Here is a 21604-nt window from a genome sequence, read left to right as displayed (position 1 = left end):
ATGTACCTGATTAACTACTCGTTAACACTAACATCTAATCAGCCAATCACATGGCAGCAACTCTGTAGCTTTAGGTAAGTAGACATGGTCACGATGACCTGCTAGCCTTTAAACTGAGTATCAGAACATAACTATTTCTTGGCTTTAAAGAGATTGGTTTGAGAAAAAGAGAAAATAATCCAGTGAGCAGCAGTTCTCTGAGCAAAAGAGCCTTCATGTCAGAAGACAGAGAATAGCCACACAGCTTCAAGCTGATGAGGCAACAATAACTCAAATAATCACTTCTTACAGCCAAGGTATGCAGAAGAGCATGTCTGAATGCACAACACCTTGAATTTTGAAGCAGATGGGCTACAGCAGCAGAAAGCCACACCTCGGCGCCACCCCTGTCAGCTAAGAACAGGAAACAGAGGTTACAATTCACACAATTCCACAAACAAGGAAAAAAGACTGGGAAAAAAATGCCACTTTGTCCAACAATCATTCAGATGGCAGGGTCACAATTTAACATCAACAGCATGAAAGCATGGACCCATCCTGCCTTGTTTCAACAGTTCAGGCTGGTGATGGTGCTGCGATGGTGCGAAGGTTATTTTCATGGCAAATTTTCGGCCCCTTAGTACCAATTATGCATTGTTTAAATACCACAGCCTACCTGAATATTATTGCTGACCATGGTCATCCTTTTATGAAAAGTGTATCCATCTTCTGATGGCTGCTTCCAGCAGGATAACAAGCGAGCTCACAAAGATCACATCATGAATCTTGAGCGTGGCAATAAGTTGCCTGCACTCAAAGGGCTTCCACAGTCACCAGATCACAATCCAACAGAGCACCTTTGGGATGTGGCAGAACAGGGAGATTGACATCAGATGCTACCATGTCGATATGGCCCAACATTTCCGAGGAATGTTTTCAGCACCTTGTTGAATCTATGCCACGAAGAACAACGCCAGCTCTGAATCGGATCAGTCCACTACTGGCAAAGTGTACCTAATGAAGTGGCATATAACTGTAACGGCAGCATTTAAAATGTAAATGTCAAGCAACTCCTTGACTCCTGACTGGCTGATTGATGTATGCAAGCTATGAGCAATGTGATGACACTATGAGAATCATCTTATCAAATGTACCTTGGTAAGAGTTTAATATACTTCCCTGTGGTTTTATTATACTTAGATTTGGATTTGTATAGCTAACAACATACAAATGGAAAAATATTCTGATGTTCTGATGTTTATTAGAATCAACGTTTAGGCTGTAATACACACAGTATCTCTGTTTGCATTACAGAGCAAAAGTGATATTTGTTTAAAAGGGAAAAAAAGGGGAGGGGTTAAAGCTTCCTTATTTACCTGCTTACCCTGCTACACTTCTAAATGACAATAATGAAACCATTAATGTAGCAAAGACTGAGAAAGCTTACCGTGACAGGTCACATCCATAACTGTCCTATGCGACAGTATAAAGATTAGAACTGAACAGTATTTAAATGACTCCCCAGACACAAAGAGCAGATAACTAAAAATTGATTCGTTTCAGTGTGAAGCTAAAATAGTCCAGTATTTAAACAAGCTCAGATTAATGACTGTAGTGAACTCAAAGAAATTTAGAAAAATCTTTAGATTATCACACTAGTCCTCCTATATGTGGCTCTTCCGATGCCTGTATTTTCTCATGTGTGCCCTCTTGTGGTTGTCACCTGAAACACATTTAATTTCAGTTAAACCTGCAACACAACACATGTAAAAGGAAGAGTTCAGTGTAGATATTCAAACAATTAGTCAGATGGAGATATACCATGCTTTATCAAAGAACATACAGGTCATCAGAAACAAAAACAAACAAAATTAACAGTGCCCAAGATTAATTCTACAAGTACACAGGACGTACTGTATATAAAAATATCAGACTCTGAATGCATAGGTTAAGTCAAACTGCTTTTTCTAGAACAATAAGCAACCCAACAAATACAACGTTAGTCATCGCTTCCCACAGAATCAAAGACGACTCCATAAAAACCGACTGCAAACATGCTGCTCTCATTCACCGGGGCGCAAACCGTCCCCACTTTCTCAACCGAGCTCCTGCCTGACACACGTGGCACAACTTCACTTAATAAAGCATTTTAAAATAGTTTGGAACATAAACTAAGCACTCCGTCTACCTCCTTTCACCTTCACGAAAACCTCTGAAACACCTTCCTCCTCCCCACACATTGCACTTAGCTTCAGCATCACCGCACCCCCCCACCCCGCCACTTTTTGAACTCCTCTGAAACACTTTTTTTTGACACAAAACAACAGGCCTAGCTGGTTTCAAACATACATACAAATTAATTAAAAAATATAAAACATATAAATACAGTAAGAGCTTCAGGTAATACAGTTGAACAGTAAACAGTTACCACTGGGTAAGAAAACGATTGCAGGACATGAGCGGCGTCCGCCAGCACTGCTTAAAAGAAACGAGCCCCAGCATTGTGAATTAAAGGATTATGTGTCGATGAAAGCAGCATAAAACATTACCATCTAACACGACGTGGCTGTGCCTCTTCACCAGTTTAACAATTAGCTTTCCTATTAGTGTTAATCATCATCTTACATTACTTTGATTTTTTTGTTGTGTATTCAAATTTTTAAAAAGGTCTAACTAGCACTAGACAGGCCTTGCTGGTAGAACTAAAGCCATTTATACTCCTTTACTTAAAAAAAAAAAAAAAATCTAGTCACCATATACGAGTTTAGGTTTGAATTGAAGTAACAGTGCTATTTGTAATATTATTTTCGCAACGAGGAAGCACTGAATCATAAAAAACAAACCCCCCAGGTCCTTAGCAATCTCCTGTTTCATTCCTTCCTGGAGTTGAATTTCAGTCGAGGATGGCTTCTTTTGTGTGGTTAGCATCTTTGCTGGCTAGATTAGTTTTTGGTTTCAATCCTGACACATTTAAACGTATGGACAACAACTGAATACATTCGAACTCACAGAAAAACGAAACGGAGCGTCGTCCGCAACCTCTGCTGGGACTCGAGCCTCGTCAGCCTAAAGCGTTATTCGTGGTCTTGCTTTATTAGTATAATTGTAAATTAAATAGGAACCCTTCACAGTTGACAATAAGTTTTTTAGTGACGAAACAGATTAACATACCCTGCAAAGCAAAAGTGACATTTGTTTAAAGAGAAAAAGAAAAAATAAGGGGGGGGGGCAGTTTCAAGTGGCTGCAGTTTTATCTCCAACATTTAAGTCTTACGTGAATAAACAAACATAACTAGATCTTCCTTTACCACAGTGTACAACTGAATGGTGTCACTATGCAGGGAAATGAGTACTCCTGCTCAAACGTGTCCATCCCTGTGGGAAAGAGATTAAAGCGTCATCTCTGCTATCGTCTAATACAAGTAAAATTAGTCCAGCGATACTTCAAATGTCACCTGTTGTAAGATTAAATCCACCTTGAGAATTAGGCCAAGAGCAGATACACTGCAGGAAAAAAAAACAAAACAAAAAAAAACCACACAGTTTTTTGCCTACAGCATATATGAAAGTGTGTACTGGAGCCAGTATGTGTGATATCACTCAACAGGTCACGTCCACTGTGCTGCGCCTGGTCCTGTTCTGTTGACTTGATTATCTTATCAGTTAGAGTTATGCAAATCCTTCCTGTTGTCCTCTGTCTTCTCAGACCACAGCCTGAACCAGTATAGAAATGTGTCCATATAAGGCTATTGCAGAATCCCGTTCAAGTCCAGCCCATAAGGAAGACAAGCCAGTGTCCTCCTCTGTTGTCCTACTGGAGCCTTGGCACAAAGTGCAGTGGGAGGAGAGAAAAGAGCTAAAGAGATGAGAGAGGTGTCCGAATACTTCTGCAAGTCATCGAGGGCACCATGCATCAGTAATCGCTTAGAACTGGTTTGGGTACACAAAAGCAGCGTGAGTGTCAGAGGAGGACAGGAGGCAAACAATAAGCTACAGTCTGGGGGGGGGAAAAAAAAAAAGATTCCCAGTTAGTTAAACTGGCAAAACACCAAAGCTGAACAAAACTGTAATGAGGGACCTGGGCAGGCAACTAGTTATGGTTGCTTGAGGGTAGCTATAGAAGCCCACTGTAAGCAGGGGGACTTCCAGCTTTTTGGGAGCTCTAGTAGGTGAGTCGGGAGGCTTTCATGTTGTAGCAGGGTCTGTCTGTTAGGCCCCCAGACCCAGAGAAGAGGGACAGGCCTTCTGCTTTCTCCAACACGATCTCCAGCTCCTGAAAGTCCTGCAACCGAGCCACGTCCTTGTCCTGGTCAGGGGACAGATAGTCGCATTTAAAATCGTCAACACTATAGTTTCAACAAGTTCAAGTTAAATCTTTTTTTCATGGACATCCATAAAGTAGAGAGGACATGGATATGACCAAAGAAAGAAAAATGGAATCGCTGAATTCTAAACTAACACAATAGCACAGAACTGTGTGTGTTGTTGCTGAGAGCAGACCTCCTTACTGAAATCTACCACCCAGTGCACGTACCCCCCTCAATTATTTTTAAATATGAAGGTTTAACCAATCAAGAGACACAGACCTGAGATAGCTTACTTATGCCTTCAATAATTTTACGTAACTGATGCTTAGCTGTGTAAAGTCCAAAGCTTCTTGTCTTTTTATGTCAGTGGAGTTCAGTTTGGGTCACGCTGGGGTTGGACTACAATACAGAACCACTTTCAGCTACTTTGAATTTTCACAGACTAAACAACGAATGTAAAGAGAAAACAAAACGAACCACTTGTTGCAGCCCTACATGCTGCAGCTTTGTCTTTATATATTCATTCTAATTTGATCACGCAGTCATCATTTGGACATAAAAGAACATGAACACAGTGTACCGACGGGGGTGGGAAGGTTTCAATGGAAAGTAAAAGTGGCTCACAAACTACAGATTAAGAGATTTAGAGAGTGTCACATGCATGAGTCAGACAGAGGAAAGCAGTGAGACTAAAAATCTGAATAGTTTTGAATATATTCCTAACCTAACAGGACAGGTGGCATTTCTGTGCTAGGCAGATACTAAGCATGCATTATATACAACACGTCAGCCTGAGAGTGGCTTTGGTGCATTTTCATTAGGTGTGTATTTTGCACGAAATTACACAGTAGCAGAAAATGTCGCACAGTCCTTGGATATGGCAACCTATAATATTCACAACAACCTTTTGTTTAAAGGTTTAAAGTTTCAAAGTTTCATAGAGTGAGGCCAATTTTGTAACCACACAGACAGCAGACTAAATATATTCCACTTTTTCCCCTCCACTGAATTTGTTTGTTATACTATCCGTCTCATGGTTACCTTTAAATGAGCACAAGAAATAATAATAAAGAGGAAAAAAAGCCTTTAAATGGCTGAAATTGTCTTTCCACATCTAAGATGACACTGTACAATAACATCATCAGCCTACACAGAGTAAGCAGGCTTTTGTGTCTGTACCTTTCTCAGCATAGTGTTGGGCAGCTTGCGGATCTTCTCCACGTGCTCGGCGCTGATATCCAACTCACGGCAACAGACTCGTAGAAGGGAACGATAGGTGAGCTCCTGGCGGTCCAGCTCCACCTCAATGAAGTCGTTCTCCCGCGCACTGGGGTTCTGGATACGCACCTTCAGTACCAACTCTAGAGAGAGAGAACAAAAGCAATACATCTTTACATTAACCAGCAAAGTATCACACAGGCGCCTGGTGCATCTTGTCATTTTGGCTGTAAAATTATACAATAATTCTTATCTTTCAGGAACCATTTGAACTTTCTCTACAGCTCAAAGTGGTTGAGAAGTTTTGGTAATCTCAAGCAGACATGGTAACATGTAACCTGTGGAAATGCAAATATATGATTTTTCTGTCTGTGCTCAGACAGCAGCATCTTATGAATGCTTTGTACTATTATGAGAGACTGAATATTCTTTCTGAACAGTTCATTTACTGATCATTTAAAAAGTGAAAAGAAAGGGTCTGTTTAGTTTTTATGAAAGCACATTAATAAAGAACACATGCTGGTTATATTTTGTCATAAAGATCAGCTTCTGGTTTGACAGGTCGACGACATCATGGAGTCAAATTAAGTTGTTATATCTGTGATATTATTAGTCACTCGGCTGCAAATATCCATACTGCCATGCCACATGAAAGTTTTACTGTCAGAACATTCACCGACAAAGTGTCAAAGAGCCTGGTTCTTTCTTCACCCTGCTACGCCTGACACCAGCGGGCGTTTAGCAGTGTGCAATAATTTAATGGGGCTTTGCTAGCCAAGGAGTAAGTCACTACTCTCAGCTAAGAAATCCTTACAGCATGCAGTTTCTAGAAAATAATCCATGCTGTTGTTTTTATATTTCTATTTGCATAAGCATTAAACAAACAAGATATATAAAAAGTAAACCACTCATCATGTCTATTAGAAAAATGTGCTGATACTTGTGGTGCTGCACCTCGACACTTCAGAGTAAACCAGCGGAGTTGTTTCTTCCCACTTAATGTGTTTGAAATTGAGATAAATATTTCCTGTTATTTTAATCTTTAATTCACAGTAAACCCACCTTGTACATTGACAGGGAAGGTGCTGGTGAAAAAGAAAGGCTGGAAGGCTGGCATGGCACCACCAGCCTGGCCGTAACTCAGTTGCTGCGGGATAGACTGCTGTCTGCTCACAGTCGGGTTTGTGCTGGCCACTGGGGCTTGGACCTGGCTCCCGCCGTTGCTAGCCAAGCTGGGACTGGGTGAGGCCAGTGGAGGCGAACACACGGTGCCGTTGTGCACCACTGTGTGCGGGTAGTCGGCGTGGTTGACAAGGTGAGGCTCGACTGATAGGTCCATGGGCACCGTGCAGTTAACGACAGTGTGACTGTGGGAAGCAGCCGTGCTGGGTGAGACACCGTTCTGCTCGTTCACAGGGATGAACTCCCCAGTCTGGGCTTGGCTGTGGTTGATGGTGGGATTTGAGGAAGGAGCGGAGGCATCGAAGACGAGTTTCCGAGGAGGCTCGTGTGTTGGTGAAAGAGATGCCGAATCACTCTGCGTGTCTTCAGCGTGCTCTCCAGAACCGTTTTGTGTAAGGTGAATCACCTCTGAGTTCTTGTCCATCTTGGAATACATAAAGGGCGGGTTAGACAGGTAGTTTGGGACGATTGGCAACTCGGGCTCCTTCACTTCAGGCACTTCCTCCACCTCAACTGTTGTAATAATGATCACAAAAGAGGGGGGATTATTTTCTGCAAATAGACTCGAAACAATAGCAAAGACTGCCGCAAATGCGTCAACACAAATACCCAGTGTTATAACTGATTATAGATATACACTTCACTCACTCAATCACACTTACACATTCATGCAGTACTTTTATCTATGCCTAAGCACTTCCTAACATTCACACATTGATGATGCCCAAGAAAGCTTCAGCATGCAGATCAGAGGAGCCGGGTATCGATCCACTGAATCTACAACTGGTGGACAACCTGCTCTACGACCTGAACCGTAACCAGCCCAGTGTCACCAATGTGACACAGGGAGCAGCAGAGTGAGAAATGTTGACTTTACCTCCTAACAGTCTTTTGATCTCCGGCTTGGATGTCAGTTGTGACGCTAACTCATCCTTAGCTGTGAGGATGTCTTTGTCCGCTCCACAACTGAGTAAGTAGGACACTATGTGCTTGTGATTCCTCTTGCATGCCCAGTGTAAGCATGTCCTGCAGGGATTATTGGAGAAACAAAAGAATTTAGTGGTGTACAAAAAGAAAAGGAACAATAACAACAGAAATATACTGTATCACTCAAGTGGTACCACCTCTCATTAAGCTAGCTATAGTGTGTGGCACTGGCATACAAATGGAAAAATATAAATAATGTATATATTACTTTAAACTTTAACCAAAATCTCGACATAACTCTACTTGGTTCTTTACGGGTGCAAAGTAACTGATGATGGGCGCATGCGTGAAAAATGAATAATCAAAGGTTGGTTAGTGTTTCCGAACTCAGTAATCAGGCTATAGCAAAGAGAACAAGCTTGTGTTTGAAGCAGCCACTTTACTCAATATTTTGCTTGATTGCTGGTTTTAAAGAAAAGCTAAAAGTGGCAGCGCCGGCTGATTAACAAGCCCTCTTTGGCGTAATAGGATAACGCTGAGCAGTGTTTTTAATCCCTGTAGCTTTGCTCTGCAATGACTGCACTCAACTCCTGGCCGGCTGCAGTCGCGACCGAACAAATACTACTATAAATCGGTGAAAACACTCACCATCCGTTGATTTCGTTTTGTGAGTTGACATTAACCCCACTCTCCACTAACGCCCGCACTTCATCGATATCCCCGATGGCAGACGCCTCTCTCAGCTGCTCCTGTAGCTCTTTATCCAGCGAATTTGTGGACATTTTTGGTTCACACGGCTAGCGACGTGCGCTCATAGGACACGCAAAGACCACGCGAATTATGTTGCCAATACTAATTAGCTAAATATACTGGTTACAGCTAGCATTAGCTACCAGGCTAACCTTACCTACTGGCTAGCTCGACGAGGTGCTAGCTTATGGCAGCAAATCGCTTTGGCTATTTCAACTACGTGTTGACCGTCTCTGGCGTTCACACGTCAAGCCGTGTGCCCGCCGCGTGGTTCTGCTGTTAGTTCGCGTTACAGTGGCACCGCATGCACTCGCTATAAACTCATTCAATCAAGCAGTAGTGTCAGAGCTTCGTCAATCCACTGCCAAAAACACCGCCGCCTCATCTGGGGGGGGGAGCATCTTTAGATGTGACAACAGTGAGCACGAATGTTAGTTCCCCTCCGAGGAATCGCGTAGCCAGTGCGTTTCCCCACGTAAATTGTGTGATACTGCCGTTAGCTGTCATGAATAAGGAAATAACTGGGAGATAAAAGTTCAAAGTACTTTAACTGTTTTTGACTCACACGTGTTGCAGACAAGCTGGAATAAACCTCCCTACACTTATAATACCCAGTCCAGAAAAAGCTAAAACAGCTGTTGATTATTTGTCCCAAGCACACCTGTTACTTTTGTTTTTATATCCGTTTTAATAAAGTTATAAATACTGGTTTTAAACTTGCAGTACATTTTTATGCTGCATTTCTTCAGTATGCCACTAGAGGGGAGCAAACACCCACGATACTACACTAACTTGAACTTTGGCGTAAGATACACCGGGGATACTACAGCTGCAAGGCAGCAATTTTAAAGAATCACAATTTCAGACTCTGTGAGTGGCGAGGGAAACTGCAAGAAGACGAGAGGAAAGAAGATAAGGAGTCTTAGTGGTAAAATACGGAAGTACGAGAAAGCATTTAAAGGAAGAGGTTAGCAAAGAAAAAGTAGACATGAGTACTGGGAGGCTGGGTGTACAGCAAAGAGAAGTGGCAAAGGAGAATAGTGGATTGTATGTAAGGCTCTGGACACTAATATGACCCATATAACCACCCTATAAAAAAATTTTTTGAGGCACTACTGGATGTAAAAAGATGCAATGCTTGCTCTGAGTGTTGCTGTAGAGGTGCATAGAAACTCAGAGGGAGTTGAAATGAGTTACTAGATGGTAGTAAGACCTGTTATGATGTATGGTTAAATGAAAGGAGAGGAGGCAAAGTTACAGTTCATAGATGGAGTGAAGGAGGACATGCAGACGGTTGGTGTGACAGAGGAAAACTAAAACACATTGGGGACATTAACAGGAAATTTATGTGGACTTGCCTTAATAAATATTTGGTCAGCACGGAAGTCACAAAAGTATGCATTTATTAATCATTCCTGGCAGTAATCAGATCTGGTAAAATCTGCATCACTGAGATAGATTTTGATGATGTCATAGCACTGCAACTGTGAAATATGCAGTCATAAAGCTTCGCGTGTGCTTGTTGTGATCAACATTCACTGAGTTTGACGTTTTTAGTGTGACTGATGGGAACTGAGTAAAAGCAACAAGTAAACATTATATATTACAGTATCAAATAAAGATCCAGTACTAGTGGAAAATAACATTAGTCTGAATGCCCTTGTGTGATAGCCTCTGATGATATTTTTCACACACCACCACAATCTGGCTCTTCAATGTGGCATTTGTCTTCAAGAAACTTAAAGAAGTCCAGACGCTTTTCTTTCCAAGCTCATCAGACTACTCTGAAGTTGCTTCCGTTGTAAACTTTCAAAATAAAACAAGGTATAACCATACGCAGTGCCGCAACATCGGCTTCTGGTCAAAATATAAATAGAAATTGCACATTTTGTCCGTTTTTGATCAATGGTAAAGTTTGCGGCACGAAACGGAGAACTGAATCCTGGACACGATGGTCAGACTAGTACTTCCGGTTCAGAGGCCGCGGGAGCAGCTCCTGGGCTAGTTGTATTCGGACTGTTAGCGGGCGTTGTTGTTACAAGGTCTGCCATTTTGATTAGAAGTACTTCGCGCAGCAGATGGTGTAAATTGGGCCTTCTGGATATTATTGTAGTACTTTAAATTAAGGCTACATTCCTGCAGGAATAATGCTTTCTGCCGCCCAGTTACTCGACGAGTTGATGGGTCGAGATAGAAACTTGGCCCCTGATGAGAAGCGGTCTAACGTACGCTGGGACGACGAGAGCGTAAGTTAGCATTCTAGCTACCATTAGCTTAGCTAGTTTTAAAACCTATTAGCCGTGAGGTGTCCAAAATAAGCGTGCATGGCGTGCGCGGTGGGTACCGGCTAGTTTAGGCGGTATGGCCTCCAAATTAAAAATTTTCGATTCACGCACAGAATCGATGGCGAAAAGCGGGCGGTTTGAGTCAGTGGTGCTTGAGCACGCGTGTTAGCGAGATTAGCATCACGGTTTGGTCATTCTTAAAGGGTTTCATTGGGCTCACTTCAGTTTTAGCAACTTGTTTTCTAGGTATAGTTGAGATAATAGTTTAACTGTGTTAATACAAATGATTTCGACGTGCTAATGTGTGAAAGGACCTGCATTACGTTCTCTAAAGGTTATGCTCTGCTTATTGCATAAACTGGCATTGCGATGTCTCAAGACTAAATACGGTTACATACATGTTGCTTTGTATGTAATTTGGCATTAATATTTAATATTAGTAATAAATACTGTTTTCCATGCTGTTGTGTTTTTGTTGCACTTGCAGTGTTGTGGGTATTTTTTGTGTTCTTAGTTCAAGCAGAAATTGATTAGGTGAATTTATACGACTACCACATTCATTTGCTCATAGTTGGTGTAAGTAACATGCTGTCACTTAATCCAATGTAATCTACTATGGAAGCAAAATTTACATAAAATTGTTTGATATGTTTTCTTTTATTAAGGTCTGTCGGTACTATTTGTGTGGCTTCTGCCCTGCTGAGTTATTCACAAACACCCGCTCTGACTTGGGTAAGTTGGGAACTTTGTATTCCCAAAATGTATTATAATCTGGACAAAGCCCTTGAGATTTAACAAACAACTATTCGACAATAATATGTTTATTGATTTGGGTTTCCAGGTCCGTGTGAGAAAATCCATGATGAAAATCTTCGAAAAATGTAAGTTCTTATTTTGGCTTTTTTCCTTTTTCTTTCCGTTTTTTTTTTTTTTTGTTTTTTTGTTTTTTTGTTTGTTTTTTTGGCTTGATATGTTACACATAACTAACCAATTCTGTGTTGTTATATCCAGGTATGAGAAAAGCTCTCGCTTCATGAAGGAAGGTTATGAGCGAGATTTCTTGCGCTATCTGCAGTCACTCCTGGCAGAAGTGGAGCGGCGGATCCGCAGAGGGCATGCCCGGCTTGCGCTTTCCCAGGCTCAGCAGAATGCAGGGGTTGGTACTTTTAATTGAGAACATCATTCTCAAACTCTTCTGTGCATCTTCATGTTTTCTCGGACCACAGTGCAAGTTATGAATCTAAAAGAAAATAACATTACCTGTATGTTTCTGCTTAGGATTCATTGAACTTAATTGTACTCATGTATTCATTCTGTAGGGCCCTGGTCCATCAGGAAAGAATGAGGAGAAAGTCCAGGTTCTAACAGAGAAGATTGAAGACCTGGTTGTGCAGGTTTGCCCGAAATCTTTAAATTGGTAGTGTTTGAGAAAAACTGAAAGATTTGAACGCGGGTTGGTCTTCTTGCATCAGGATATCTGACGGTCTCCTACAAGTTCCTCTTCCAGTGCCTTGCTTTAGGGTTTGTCACAGTGGAACACCTGCCTTCCTCTGACCTTATTACTAGCATCCTCCCCTGTCACGCTAACTCTCAGCATGTCCTCCTCCTCTACATCTATAAGTCTTCCTTCCTGGGTTCTCCCAATGAATATTTCAACATCTTTAACTCAGCCTCCTTGAGCTCTAAACTGAGTTTAACTCATACATCATAGCAGGTGCGACTACCAGCTGATAATCCTAACCCTTCACTCTAGCTGCTATCGTTCTGTTACAAATCACCCCTGACACTCATTTCTACCCACACCTCCCTGTCCGCACTCATGTCTTCACCTCTCTTGTGCGGTCTGCATTACCTCGGCTGGTTTACCACATATATTAAAACTCCTCTAATTTAACTCCCTCTGAACCTCTGCAGCTTCACTGTTCGACCAAAATTTGTGAATTTAGAAGGTGTGTGGAGTGCATGGCTAACTGTACATGCATTTGAAAAGAAGACTACATTAGAGTACAAGTCTGATAAAGGCTGTCCTGTCAGGAGGTTCATTGCTACCCAGCCTTGTGCAGTTTCTCTTTAAATTAATTGAATAATAAACAAATGTAATCTGTGGAAGGAGATTTTGAACCCTTTGGCAAAATAAGGAAACATGTTGCTGTTCACACTGATCTAAGTGTAAGCTGACTTCAGACTTGAAAGCATTAAAACAGGAACAGCTACCTGTTGTGACCACAGTTGTTTTTGTGCATGCACTCTAGACTGTATGACATTTCAGATGCTTTTCCCTGACTGTGTTACAGATCACATTATTTAAAATAAAACTCCCTAAATTCTTATATGCACTCCATAAATCAAGTCGTGACATTGTAACATGGCTTTTGTCTTTTTCTCAGATTGAGGAACTGGGCTCTGAGGGCCGAGTGGAGGAGGCCCAGGGAATGATGAAACTGGTGGAGCAGCTGAAGGAGGAGAGGGAACTACTCAGCTCCACCCCCTCGGTGAGTCAGTTTACCCTGGGCTAATCAGCCTACAAACACAGCTTAAGATAGCATAACATGAGCATCACCTACTATCAGTCAGTTAACATGAGTTTAATTCCATTTCAAATACAAGTTTAAACCCAGCCGGTGAGCTAAAAGTTATTTTTCACTGTAGCTGTATTTGTTATTAATACTCGTAAAGTAAAATCTGTGCGAGCTGGGCAGGCAGCTATGATGCAAATCAGAAATGTTTCCTTATTGTTTGTTTTGATGTCTAATAACAAATTTATGTCCTTTCAATCCAGACCATCGAGAGCTTTGCTGCCCAGGAGAAACAGATGGAAGTGTGTGAGGTGTGTGGGGCCTTCCTCATTGTGGGCGATGCACAGTCCCGAGTGGACGACCACTTGATGGGGAAGCAGCACATGGGCTACGCCAAGATCAAATCCACTGTAGAGGAGCTCAAGGTGACAGGATTGTGTCATTCTTGTATCTAGAACTTTTTACAAACTTGAGCTGCTTGAAAGAGTGTTTCAATTCAACCATGCTTGGTGTTGTTGTTTAAAAATGTCTGCAAATGTTAGAAATTATATAATATGTAATGTTTTTGTATTCTCAGGAAAAACTGCACCGTCGCTCTGAAGACCCTCAGGGTGAAAACCCAGCCCTCAAAAGAGAACGAGAAGAGCGGGAACGGGAGAGGGAGGAAAGGGAGAAAAAGCGCAAAGAGGGGGAAGAGAAGGAGAAGGAGCGCGAAAAAGAGCGAGAGAAGGAGAGGGAACGAGAGAGAGAACGAGAGCGTGAAAGGGAGAGAGACAGAGAAAGAGAGAGGGAGAGAGAGCGGGACAGAGAAAGAGAGAGGGACAGGGAGAGGGACAGGGACAGAGAGAGGGATAGGAGGGCACGTCGAAGCCACTCTGGCAGCCGCCACTCCAGTCGAGCATCGGACAGGAAACGGAGTAGATCCCGCGAGCGCCGGAGGTCCAGGAGCAGAGACAAGGACAGGGAACGCAAACGTAGCAGGTACGACTGACCGGACTGAGCGTTGCACTTGGATTTATAGTCACGGAAATGTCACACATAAAGCAGAATCCAATGAAATGTTACAATTTAAAACATGAGGGATGATATATTTATAATTCTGAATGATTATTTTCTCAAAAATCATTTTAACCACAGCACTTTTTCTTGCCTTTTCTGTAGGAGCCGGGACAGAGAGAGAAGACGCAGCCGTGAACGCTCCGACAGGAAACGCCGCTCCCGAAGTCGTGACAGAAGGAGATCGCGTAGCTCAGAGCGCAAATCTCACCGCCACCGCAGCCGTAGCCGAAGCAAGGACCGGGACAGGGATCGGGAAAAGGAGAGAGACAGAGAGCGGTCATCAAAAGACAAAGGTACCGTCTGATTATTTTTGTGTTTGTTGCTTCCTCATCATCCGCTGTCCTTCCAAACAATATATGTTGAATACCATCCCTCCATTTATCTGTGCTCTTCCACTTATCTAGTTCAGGGTTAAAATGGGGGGCTGGAGCCTGTTTCACATGGTGAAAGGCAGGTCTATATTAGGAATACCTTGAGGGAATTTCTTCAACACTGGAAAAAGCATTTTATTATGCATCCAGGTAAAAGTCTCATTGAGATGGAGAAAAAAATCCTAGTGAGACTTTTGGCTGCTCTCAATGAGTCACAATGAGTAGCTCCACATATTTGATTTGGCAGATTTTTATGCGAGTTGTCTTCTACCCGAAAGAGGTTTGTGTCTCTTCCCGGGATCAAACCCCAGATTTTCTCCTTGTTAGGTGAATGTTTAAACCACTACACTGTGGAGCAACTAATTTTAAAAATGTATCAATATGAATTTAAAAGAAACCTATTGTAGTTTGAAATTATGTTACATAAAGCACTTCACACAAAGCACTTGTTATGTATCTTTTAGACTACATGAGCGGTAATTGTACAGTCTCCCTCTTTTGTCTGTTTAGGACAGTATTCCATAAATGAGAAGTAGTAGGATTACTAATGCATAATATTCAGGCACAGATAATTTTGCTAATGCCAATAAAGGGCAGTTTGTTTGGTGCTTACCCAGACAACCTACTTACACAATCAAGCTGTTCCCATAAGAAGTCCTGCAGCAGTCTGTGCCCATAACAAATGAAAGAGGTGAGCCAGAGCTCGACACAATCCTACTGAACATTTGTGCATCAACAAGCACCTGTTGAACTCTTTAATAAGACAGTTTAATCTGAGGTTGTGCAAACATTTCTTGCTAATGTGTGCAATGTTTTCTCTTTTGTTTTTCTTCAGACCGTAAGGGTACAGAGGAGAGGAGCAGCTCTAAGAAAGACAAGCACTCAGACGGAGATGCAGCCGCCATCAAGGCTTCTTCAGAAGTGGAACCGATGCAGACGGAGGCGGCTGCCTTCTCCCCTCTGCTAAACGGCCAGCAAGAGCTCCTCCATTCTGAAGGTGACACTCAGTCCAATTAAAACTGATCTGATAGGACCTCAGATCAGGCTCAGGTAAGTGCGTCCTCCTCCTCACACCTCCCCTGGCTCTCAACCCAACCCCCTCCACCCTCCCCTCTCACGTCCCCTCCCCTACCCACCTTTCCCATCTCCCTTTACCCACCCTCTCACCCCTGCTCTCCCACCCTGTTTATGTTCAGTTCAATGCCTGTGATTTTGTCTTATGTACTATATGCAAATATCTTTATCCTGTTTTTGAATAGTGCATCATAAGTATGCACTGAAGATGAAGGACTAGGCCCGATGAATGAGAAGAAGGTAGAAATCATTCACACAAAGCCAAGAGGGAAAGGCCAGTGTAGTCCTGAGCAAACATGCCCAGAGGTACCCCTCGTTTTGTATCGGTTTTTGATCCTTATAGATGTATATTTGTCTTTGTGGACAAAATGGCAGAAAAAGTTAACGCATCCAGTCAAGATTTCCTGCCTGTATTTACTTGTTTCTTTTATTTATTTATTTTTATATTTATTTATCTTTTGTTTTTTTTACTTTGAAGTAGCAAAATGTAATAATTGCTATTTGTTGCTGTAATAATCCATATAGGGAGGAAAACCAGTCACTGTGTGTGTACATGTTTCCATTTAAAAACCTTGGCGTTTTCTCCTGCTCATATGTAAACGCACAGGTGAACACACAGCCTTGGTCAGAGGTTTTTGGTTTTTTTTTGTCACAAAGAAGCTATTTATTTTGCCATATTTATAACGCAATTGCCATGGAATTGTTGTCCAGCGTACTGTGCCTGATGATGCCATGCCAGTGTGTGTTTGGGGGGTGTTAAAGCACCGGGGGTCTAACGTAACCTAACTAACTGGAGGGTAGGGTTTATCGAATGAATTGCAGCTGACTTCCATACCTCACACAGCGTTGGTGTTGTGAGCGAGACCACATGAGAAAAGGGCAAATTAAAAATCATGGATACTCTCTGACTCTCAAACTGTGCAGGTACTCACCCCAGGTACTCCTTTCTCTACCCACATCCATTTCTGAATGCTGTTGCCTGTCAGAAAAAAAAAAAAAAAAAAAGCAAATTGTGTACTTCTCCAGAACACGAACTTGAAAGCTTGATTGTGTCACATATACTTTTAATTGTGCCTTCTTTGTTTTCCTATTTGTTAACTTTCAAACATGTTTGGGGAGAATGTGCGATAGGATTGTCAGAGAGACACAGATGCACAGACAGCCTGCCTCATATTCCTTTGCCAAATTGGAAATCGTTGCTGATGTGTGCTTTTCCGCAGTGCTTCGTTCGTGTGTTTTTAAAAATGTAATTTGCTCAGGTGTTTGTAATTTTACACTTAAAAAAACATATCAAGTGCATTTCCTCTTTGGCAAAGCAGATATTGTAGTTTTGACACTAAGTTCAGGTTTAGACTTGAGGCAGCTCCTGAAGAGCTTCTTTAAATTGCAAACTTGTGCAAAATGTACAGAAAACAAAATAATCTCAGGGAATTTTGGCCAAATGCAGTCAAGACTTCAAGTGTCTGTTGTGCTAGTAAATGGATAGCTTTGTGCATTATTAGCAGTGTCTCTTGAGGGAAATTTGACTATCAAATGACTTTGTAAATTGTTGTTGTTTGAGTGGCAGCAGTCGTTGCTACAAGCGGATGTTGTGGGACCCTGGCTAACATCGCATTTTGTGGACGTTTCTTTATGCTCAACAGGGGAAGCTGGAATATCTGGTTGAGGAAGAAGTTGAAGAGTGCACCCATCCTTACCCTGAACCTGATACTTCGCTGCTTAAAAACAAGGTGAACCACAAATGTGTAATGGCTTATTTAAAGAAACATGAAAATAAATAAAAACGCGTAAAAATGAGGAGAAAGGACAGATTGCATCGATTTTTCTTGTTCCATTACCTGTCCATCTTTTGGCTGGATAAGGATAGTTGTGGTTCATCTGTTTATCTGATTTTACTGGTCAAGATGTCAGCCAGACAGCACTTAACAAACCAAACTTAGAGAAACTCTTTATGGATTTTTGTTTTTTATTTTGAAACTCTTTCCACATCCTCCGTGTTTCTTGGCATTTAGTGAAAATAAAATAAAATGAACAGTGCTTGTGGTTTGTATTGATTTGTCAGGTTCTACTTCACTTCCTGACCCCCCCTTCTTTTTTTTTTTTAAAGTCAGTTGAAGCGTATGTACAGTGTTAGACCTTTTGAGACAAGCAGTGTCTTCTTTTCTCCTCTACTTTAGAGCTCATTTTGATCGCTCTTGTTCCATAACTGTAAAATACTCTGATTTAATTTTGATCAATTTTGGAGACTTAATTTGTTTCTTTTTTTGCCCTGCTTTTATTGTCCATGTTGTACCACGATGAATAAAAAGCAAAATCTTGTCAAGGGTGTTTTGTTTTTTGTTTTATCCAGTGTGGATATGTACACACAAACTAGTCCTGAGTCAGTGGCAGAGGTAAAAACAGACAGATGTGCTTTCACCACCAGTGCTGCAGTCTCATTAGCATGTTTGATCTGCAGCTGGATTTACATCTCTTTTTTTTTTCCCAAATATTTTTTCACTGACGGTTTTCCTAGTGAATTGTACCATCTGCCAAATACAACGTGAATATTTGATCAACATCCAATGTGTAATTTAAGTCTTCCCATAATTACTTTGATCAGTTTGTGTGAATTCAATAGGCTGCTAAATCTTTTATTATCAAAGTAAGAAACTTTTAATTTGGTTCATTTGCAGAAGCCTTAAAATCAGCTGTTTTCCAGTTTGCATGGGTTTAGATGGTCCATAGAAGACGGAGTGGCCTGCATGTGGTTATAGCTACTGTTTCAGAGCTGAGCTCAATATTTGTCATATTTTTAATATGCTTCATAACTGTAAACAAAAAAAACAACAGAATTCCTGTAATCCAAAGTTAAAGTACCAAATAATTAATAATTGAATTCGGGTGTTCCAATCACCTCACTGGCTACACCCAGGCATGAAGGTGCTGCAATGATTTCTGCGAATGTGTCCAAAAGAAAGGCTTTGTGATGAACTGGAGACTAGAACCAGGACGTATCATCCGACATCAGTGGCTGACCTCACAAATGTGCTTCTGGAAGAATGGTCAAAAATTCCCATAAACACCCTCGTAAAAAAACCTTCCCAGAAGAGTTGAGGCTGTTGTAGCTGTAAGGGGTAGGTCGACATCATATTAAACCCTGTGGATTAAGACTGGGATGTCACTCCAAGTTCATAAGCTTGTGAAGGGAGAACTCTCAGAAATTGATTAGCTTTATTTCCAAATAACGCTAAACTATTAATAAATGTGATTTTGTTGGTGGTTTAAGCAGCACTAGCCACTTTTTTAAATGCTTCCTTGAGAAAACCGATTCCTGCAGATTCCTGTCTGTGCAAAATCAAACGTAAAATGTATTCTGTGCATTTCTAAGAATCACCTTTGAATCATACTTTCACCTTGCTCAGCAGTAAACTGCATATGTTGTGCAAGGTCCAGTAAGTCTATCTGTACACGCATTAAAATCAAAAATTGTCCCTCCAGATAGCTTTGAGTTCATCTTTTCTAATCAATACTGAACAGACAGCAGAGGCATTCTGATACTGCCAACTCAGCAAGCAACGCAGATGCTGGCCAGAAGCCACCTGCCTGGAACGACCAAAGTGGGGGAAAAAAAGAAAATGTTGATTTATTAGCAACTGCAAACGCCTCTTGCTCACTTTTACATGTCACAGAGATCTATGATTTGCCCCCTTCTCAATAATGAACATAGCCATATATTAGTTGCTAGGACACCAACACAAATCTATGCACATTGTATTTACCTGAGCTCATAATGTCATGCAGAAAAAAAGGTTTCACTCATTCCCCCATGCACGTCCATGTCGCTCACAGTGCCCACAGGTCAGGCGTGTTTTGCATGGAAATGACCTTTCCAAACCAGGTGCCTGTAGAGAGAGTGGCAGGGGTTTGTCACAGTTCATTTGAGTCTAATTCCTGTATACAGGTCGCCGAACAGCCGGGGGGGTTGTATTACCCATACCCTGCAGATTCACCACAGTCTGGACTCGAGCCAAGAAAGGAAACAGCAGAAATGGATTAAAATGGTTGTTATCCCATCTGCTGTTACAAAAGCACAACATGCTACAGATTAGCAACATATCAAAACAAAGACAATGGTCTTAAGCAAGCTTACCCTCGTGTTAGAAGTGATGGTAATGAGGCTTGACGAAAAAATCTTCCTGCGATTGATTAAATGTCTAAAACTCATCTCAGTTCATCAAAATTACATATTTGGATTTTTTTGCCCCCCCCCCCAAAAAAAAGGGAAATGATTCATTCAAATAGCTTAGATGTAACCCTACATCACTGCCTCATTTAGTATGTGCAGGACTATAAATATGCAAATTAGTCGCAGCCTTTCCTTCCCTTTCCCTGCAGCCTGACCCCTCTCTGACTGTCTTTTTGAGTACCAATGTCTCATATGTTCTCGTGCTACAGTGAGAGAGGAAAACCCAGTTCTTGCTTTGCAAATTAGGAGAGAGTTAGTGCAGCGGAGCGAAAAAAGTTACAGGACAGAAAGTAGTAGTAGTAGTTAGTCCCTCCAAACAAGTTCATGCAATTAGAGGTTTTTATGTATTAAAACCCTGGCTCTCTGGGTCATAGTTCATGAGCGCATAATTGGTACGCACTGCTGTTTTAGCTCAAAAACGCAAAACTTATGGAGATGCTAACAAAGGTAGACACTTGATTTTGTAGACACGTAGGTGGTCTTTGACTACAAGTTGCAGATGTGAACTTTATCTGTCACAAAGTGACCAGTTTAGCAAGAGAGCGATCAATAATCGGATCCTCATTACTCAGTCAGCTGTGTCCAGAGCTGCTTCCCAGAGAAAAATGTGGTTTGGCTAATCATGTATTTGAGTTGAGTCTATTAGAGTTCAATATGCGTTTGAAAGGTCATAACCAAATTATAAGTCAATTACACATGACCATGCTTGATTGTTCACCTGAACCGGCCCCAGCTGTGACCTCTGATTCTGTCGGTCTCGTGTGACTGCTCAGCTTCACTGCATGTTGCTGCCTGAGCCTTCTGGCTCTGGGTGGCCTCACCTGTCCCTGAACACCAACGCAGCAGGTGGGCTTCATGTGGTCTGTTGACTTCTGGGACTGATACCGGAATATAAAACAATGGCCCGTGAATGGGAGGACATACTTAGGAGAAGCACAGAGCTTCACATAAGGGAGCGACCAATAAGCATGGTTTATTTTTCTGTACATGCAACTTTGAAAGTTATTTTATAGATTAATATAGTGAAGCACTAGGCTTTTGCCACGCTGAACAGCAGGAGGCAGTATTTAGCTTTTTTTCTGAATGGCTTAAACTGCAAAATGTGTGAGGAAGTTGCCTCACAGCATTGCAGATACAGTATTATATATCAGACATGTTGTGTCTATTATTGCATCCCAGTTCATGCAGGAGCGGGGAGGAACACCGAGAACAGTAAATTCTTTGAAACAGTGTCACACTGAGACAACGCTGCCATCCCACTCTCTGCAACACAATCTGCACGTCATTAGCAAAGCAGTATTTCCCCAGGGTAAGAGTTAGAGCAAAAAACAGGCGAGGGAAGCAACAACAGGAAGATAGTGAGCTGAAAAGACAGGGGAAATTGAAAAAGTGATAGAGCAGGAAACAAGGAGCGAGTCAGCCTGGTGTGATGTTAAATAACCTGGTTTAAAAAAAAGAATAATGGAGATAGATTGTCTTCTCTTTTCCCTACTTTTACTCTCTTTCACATAGACAGCCGGTCGATCCGAAGTGAAGGTCGAGGGGGAAAGCAGCACATAGATTATGCAGCAGAGCAGGCAATTCATCAGCGCTGTTGGCATGCTGTCTGATTAATAATCGAAACTGCAACACGCGCTCGCAGCTTATGTCAGCTGTCAGTCATGTCCTTAAGGCATCTGTCATTTGTGCTGAACTAATGCCAACTGCA

At 41.8% G+C, this 21604-nt stretch overlaps 2 protein-coding genes across 3 annotated transcripts; one reads left to right on the top strand and one right to left on the bottom strand.

Annotated features, from left to right (window-relative positions):
- Positions 1 to 1789: 1789 nt before the first annotated feature.
- Positions 1790 to 8796, bottom strand: ankrd40 (ankyrin repeat domain 40). The gene is made up of 5 exons (XM_085453961.1): positions 8262 to 8796; positions 7564 to 7712; positions 6567 to 7199; positions 5466 to 5647; positions 1790 to 4285 (listed from the first exon to the last, which is right to left on the bottom strand). The coding sequence occupies exons 1-5, from the start codon at positions 8393 to 8395 to the stop codon at positions 4142 to 4144; spliced, it is 1242 nt and encodes a 413-aa protein (XP_085310087.1). The 5' UTR covers positions 8396 to 8796; the 3' UTR covers positions 1790 to 4141.
- Positions 8797 to 10332: 1536 nt separating this feature from the next.
- Positions 10333 to 17991, top strand: luc7l3 (LUC7-like 3 pre-mRNA splicing factor). 2 transcript variants are annotated; one of them, XM_085453960.1, is made up of 11 exons: positions 10333 to 10609; positions 11314 to 11380; positions 11490 to 11529; positions 11660 to 11804; positions 11968 to 12042; positions 13036 to 13140; positions 13428 to 13589; positions 13742 to 14145; positions 14326 to 14516; positions 15430 to 15644; positions 17312 to 17991. In XM_085453960.1, exons 1-10 carry the CDS (start codon positions 10511 to 10513, stop codon positions 15609 to 15611), a joined length of 1470 nt encoding a protein of 489 aa, XP_085310086.1. In that variant the 5' UTR covers positions 10333 to 10510; the 3' UTR covers positions 15612 to 15644; positions 17312 to 17991. The 2 variants fall into 2 exon arrangements, with proteins under 2 accessions (XP_085310086.1, XP_085310085.1); XM_085453959.1 differs by having other exon boundaries at positions 15430 to 17991.
- Positions 17992 to 21604: the final 3613 nt, after the last annotated feature.

The sequence above is a fragment of the Copadichromis virginalis genome, linkage group LG4, assembly GCF_057382275.1.
Source record: "Copadichromis virginalis isolate Kocher_CV1m ecotype Utaka linkage group LG4, C_Virginalis_male_GT1.1, whole genome shotgun sequence".
Classification (NCBI taxonomy): Eukaryota; Metazoa; Chordata; class Actinopteri; order Cichliformes; family Cichlidae; genus Copadichromis; species Copadichromis virginalis.
Note: the sequence above shows the minus strand (reverse complement) of the source record. Positions and strands in the feature narration are given on the sequence as shown.

Excerpts from the sequence above, each read along its gene's own strand:
- ankrd40 (XM_085453961.1), bottom strand. The coding sequence starts at position 8,395 with ATGTCCACAAATTCGCTGGATAAAGAGCTACAGGAGCAGCTGAGAGAG. Across the intron at positions 7,713-8,261 it reads CAAAACGAAATCAACGGATG|GACATGCTTACACTGGGCAT; the intron begins GTGAGTGTTTTC and ends TAATCCCTGCAG. Across the intron at positions 5,648-6,566 it reads CTTCCCTGTCAATGTACAAG|AGTTGGTACTGAAGGTGCGT; the intron begins GTGGGTTTACTG and ends CTCTCTCTCTAG.
- luc7l3 (XM_085453960.1), top strand. The coding sequence starts at position 10,511 with ATGCTTTCTGCCGCCCAGTTACTCGACGAGTTGATGGGTCGAGATAGA. Across the intron at positions 11,381-11,489 it reads AAACACCCGCTCTGACTTGG|GTCCGTGTGAGAAAATCCAT; the intron begins GTAAGTTGGGAA and ends TTGGGTTTCCAG. Across the intron at positions 14,146-14,325 it reads AGGGAACGCAAACGTAGCAG|GAGCCGGGACAGAGAGAGAA; the intron begins GTACGACTGACC and ends CCTTTTCTGTAG.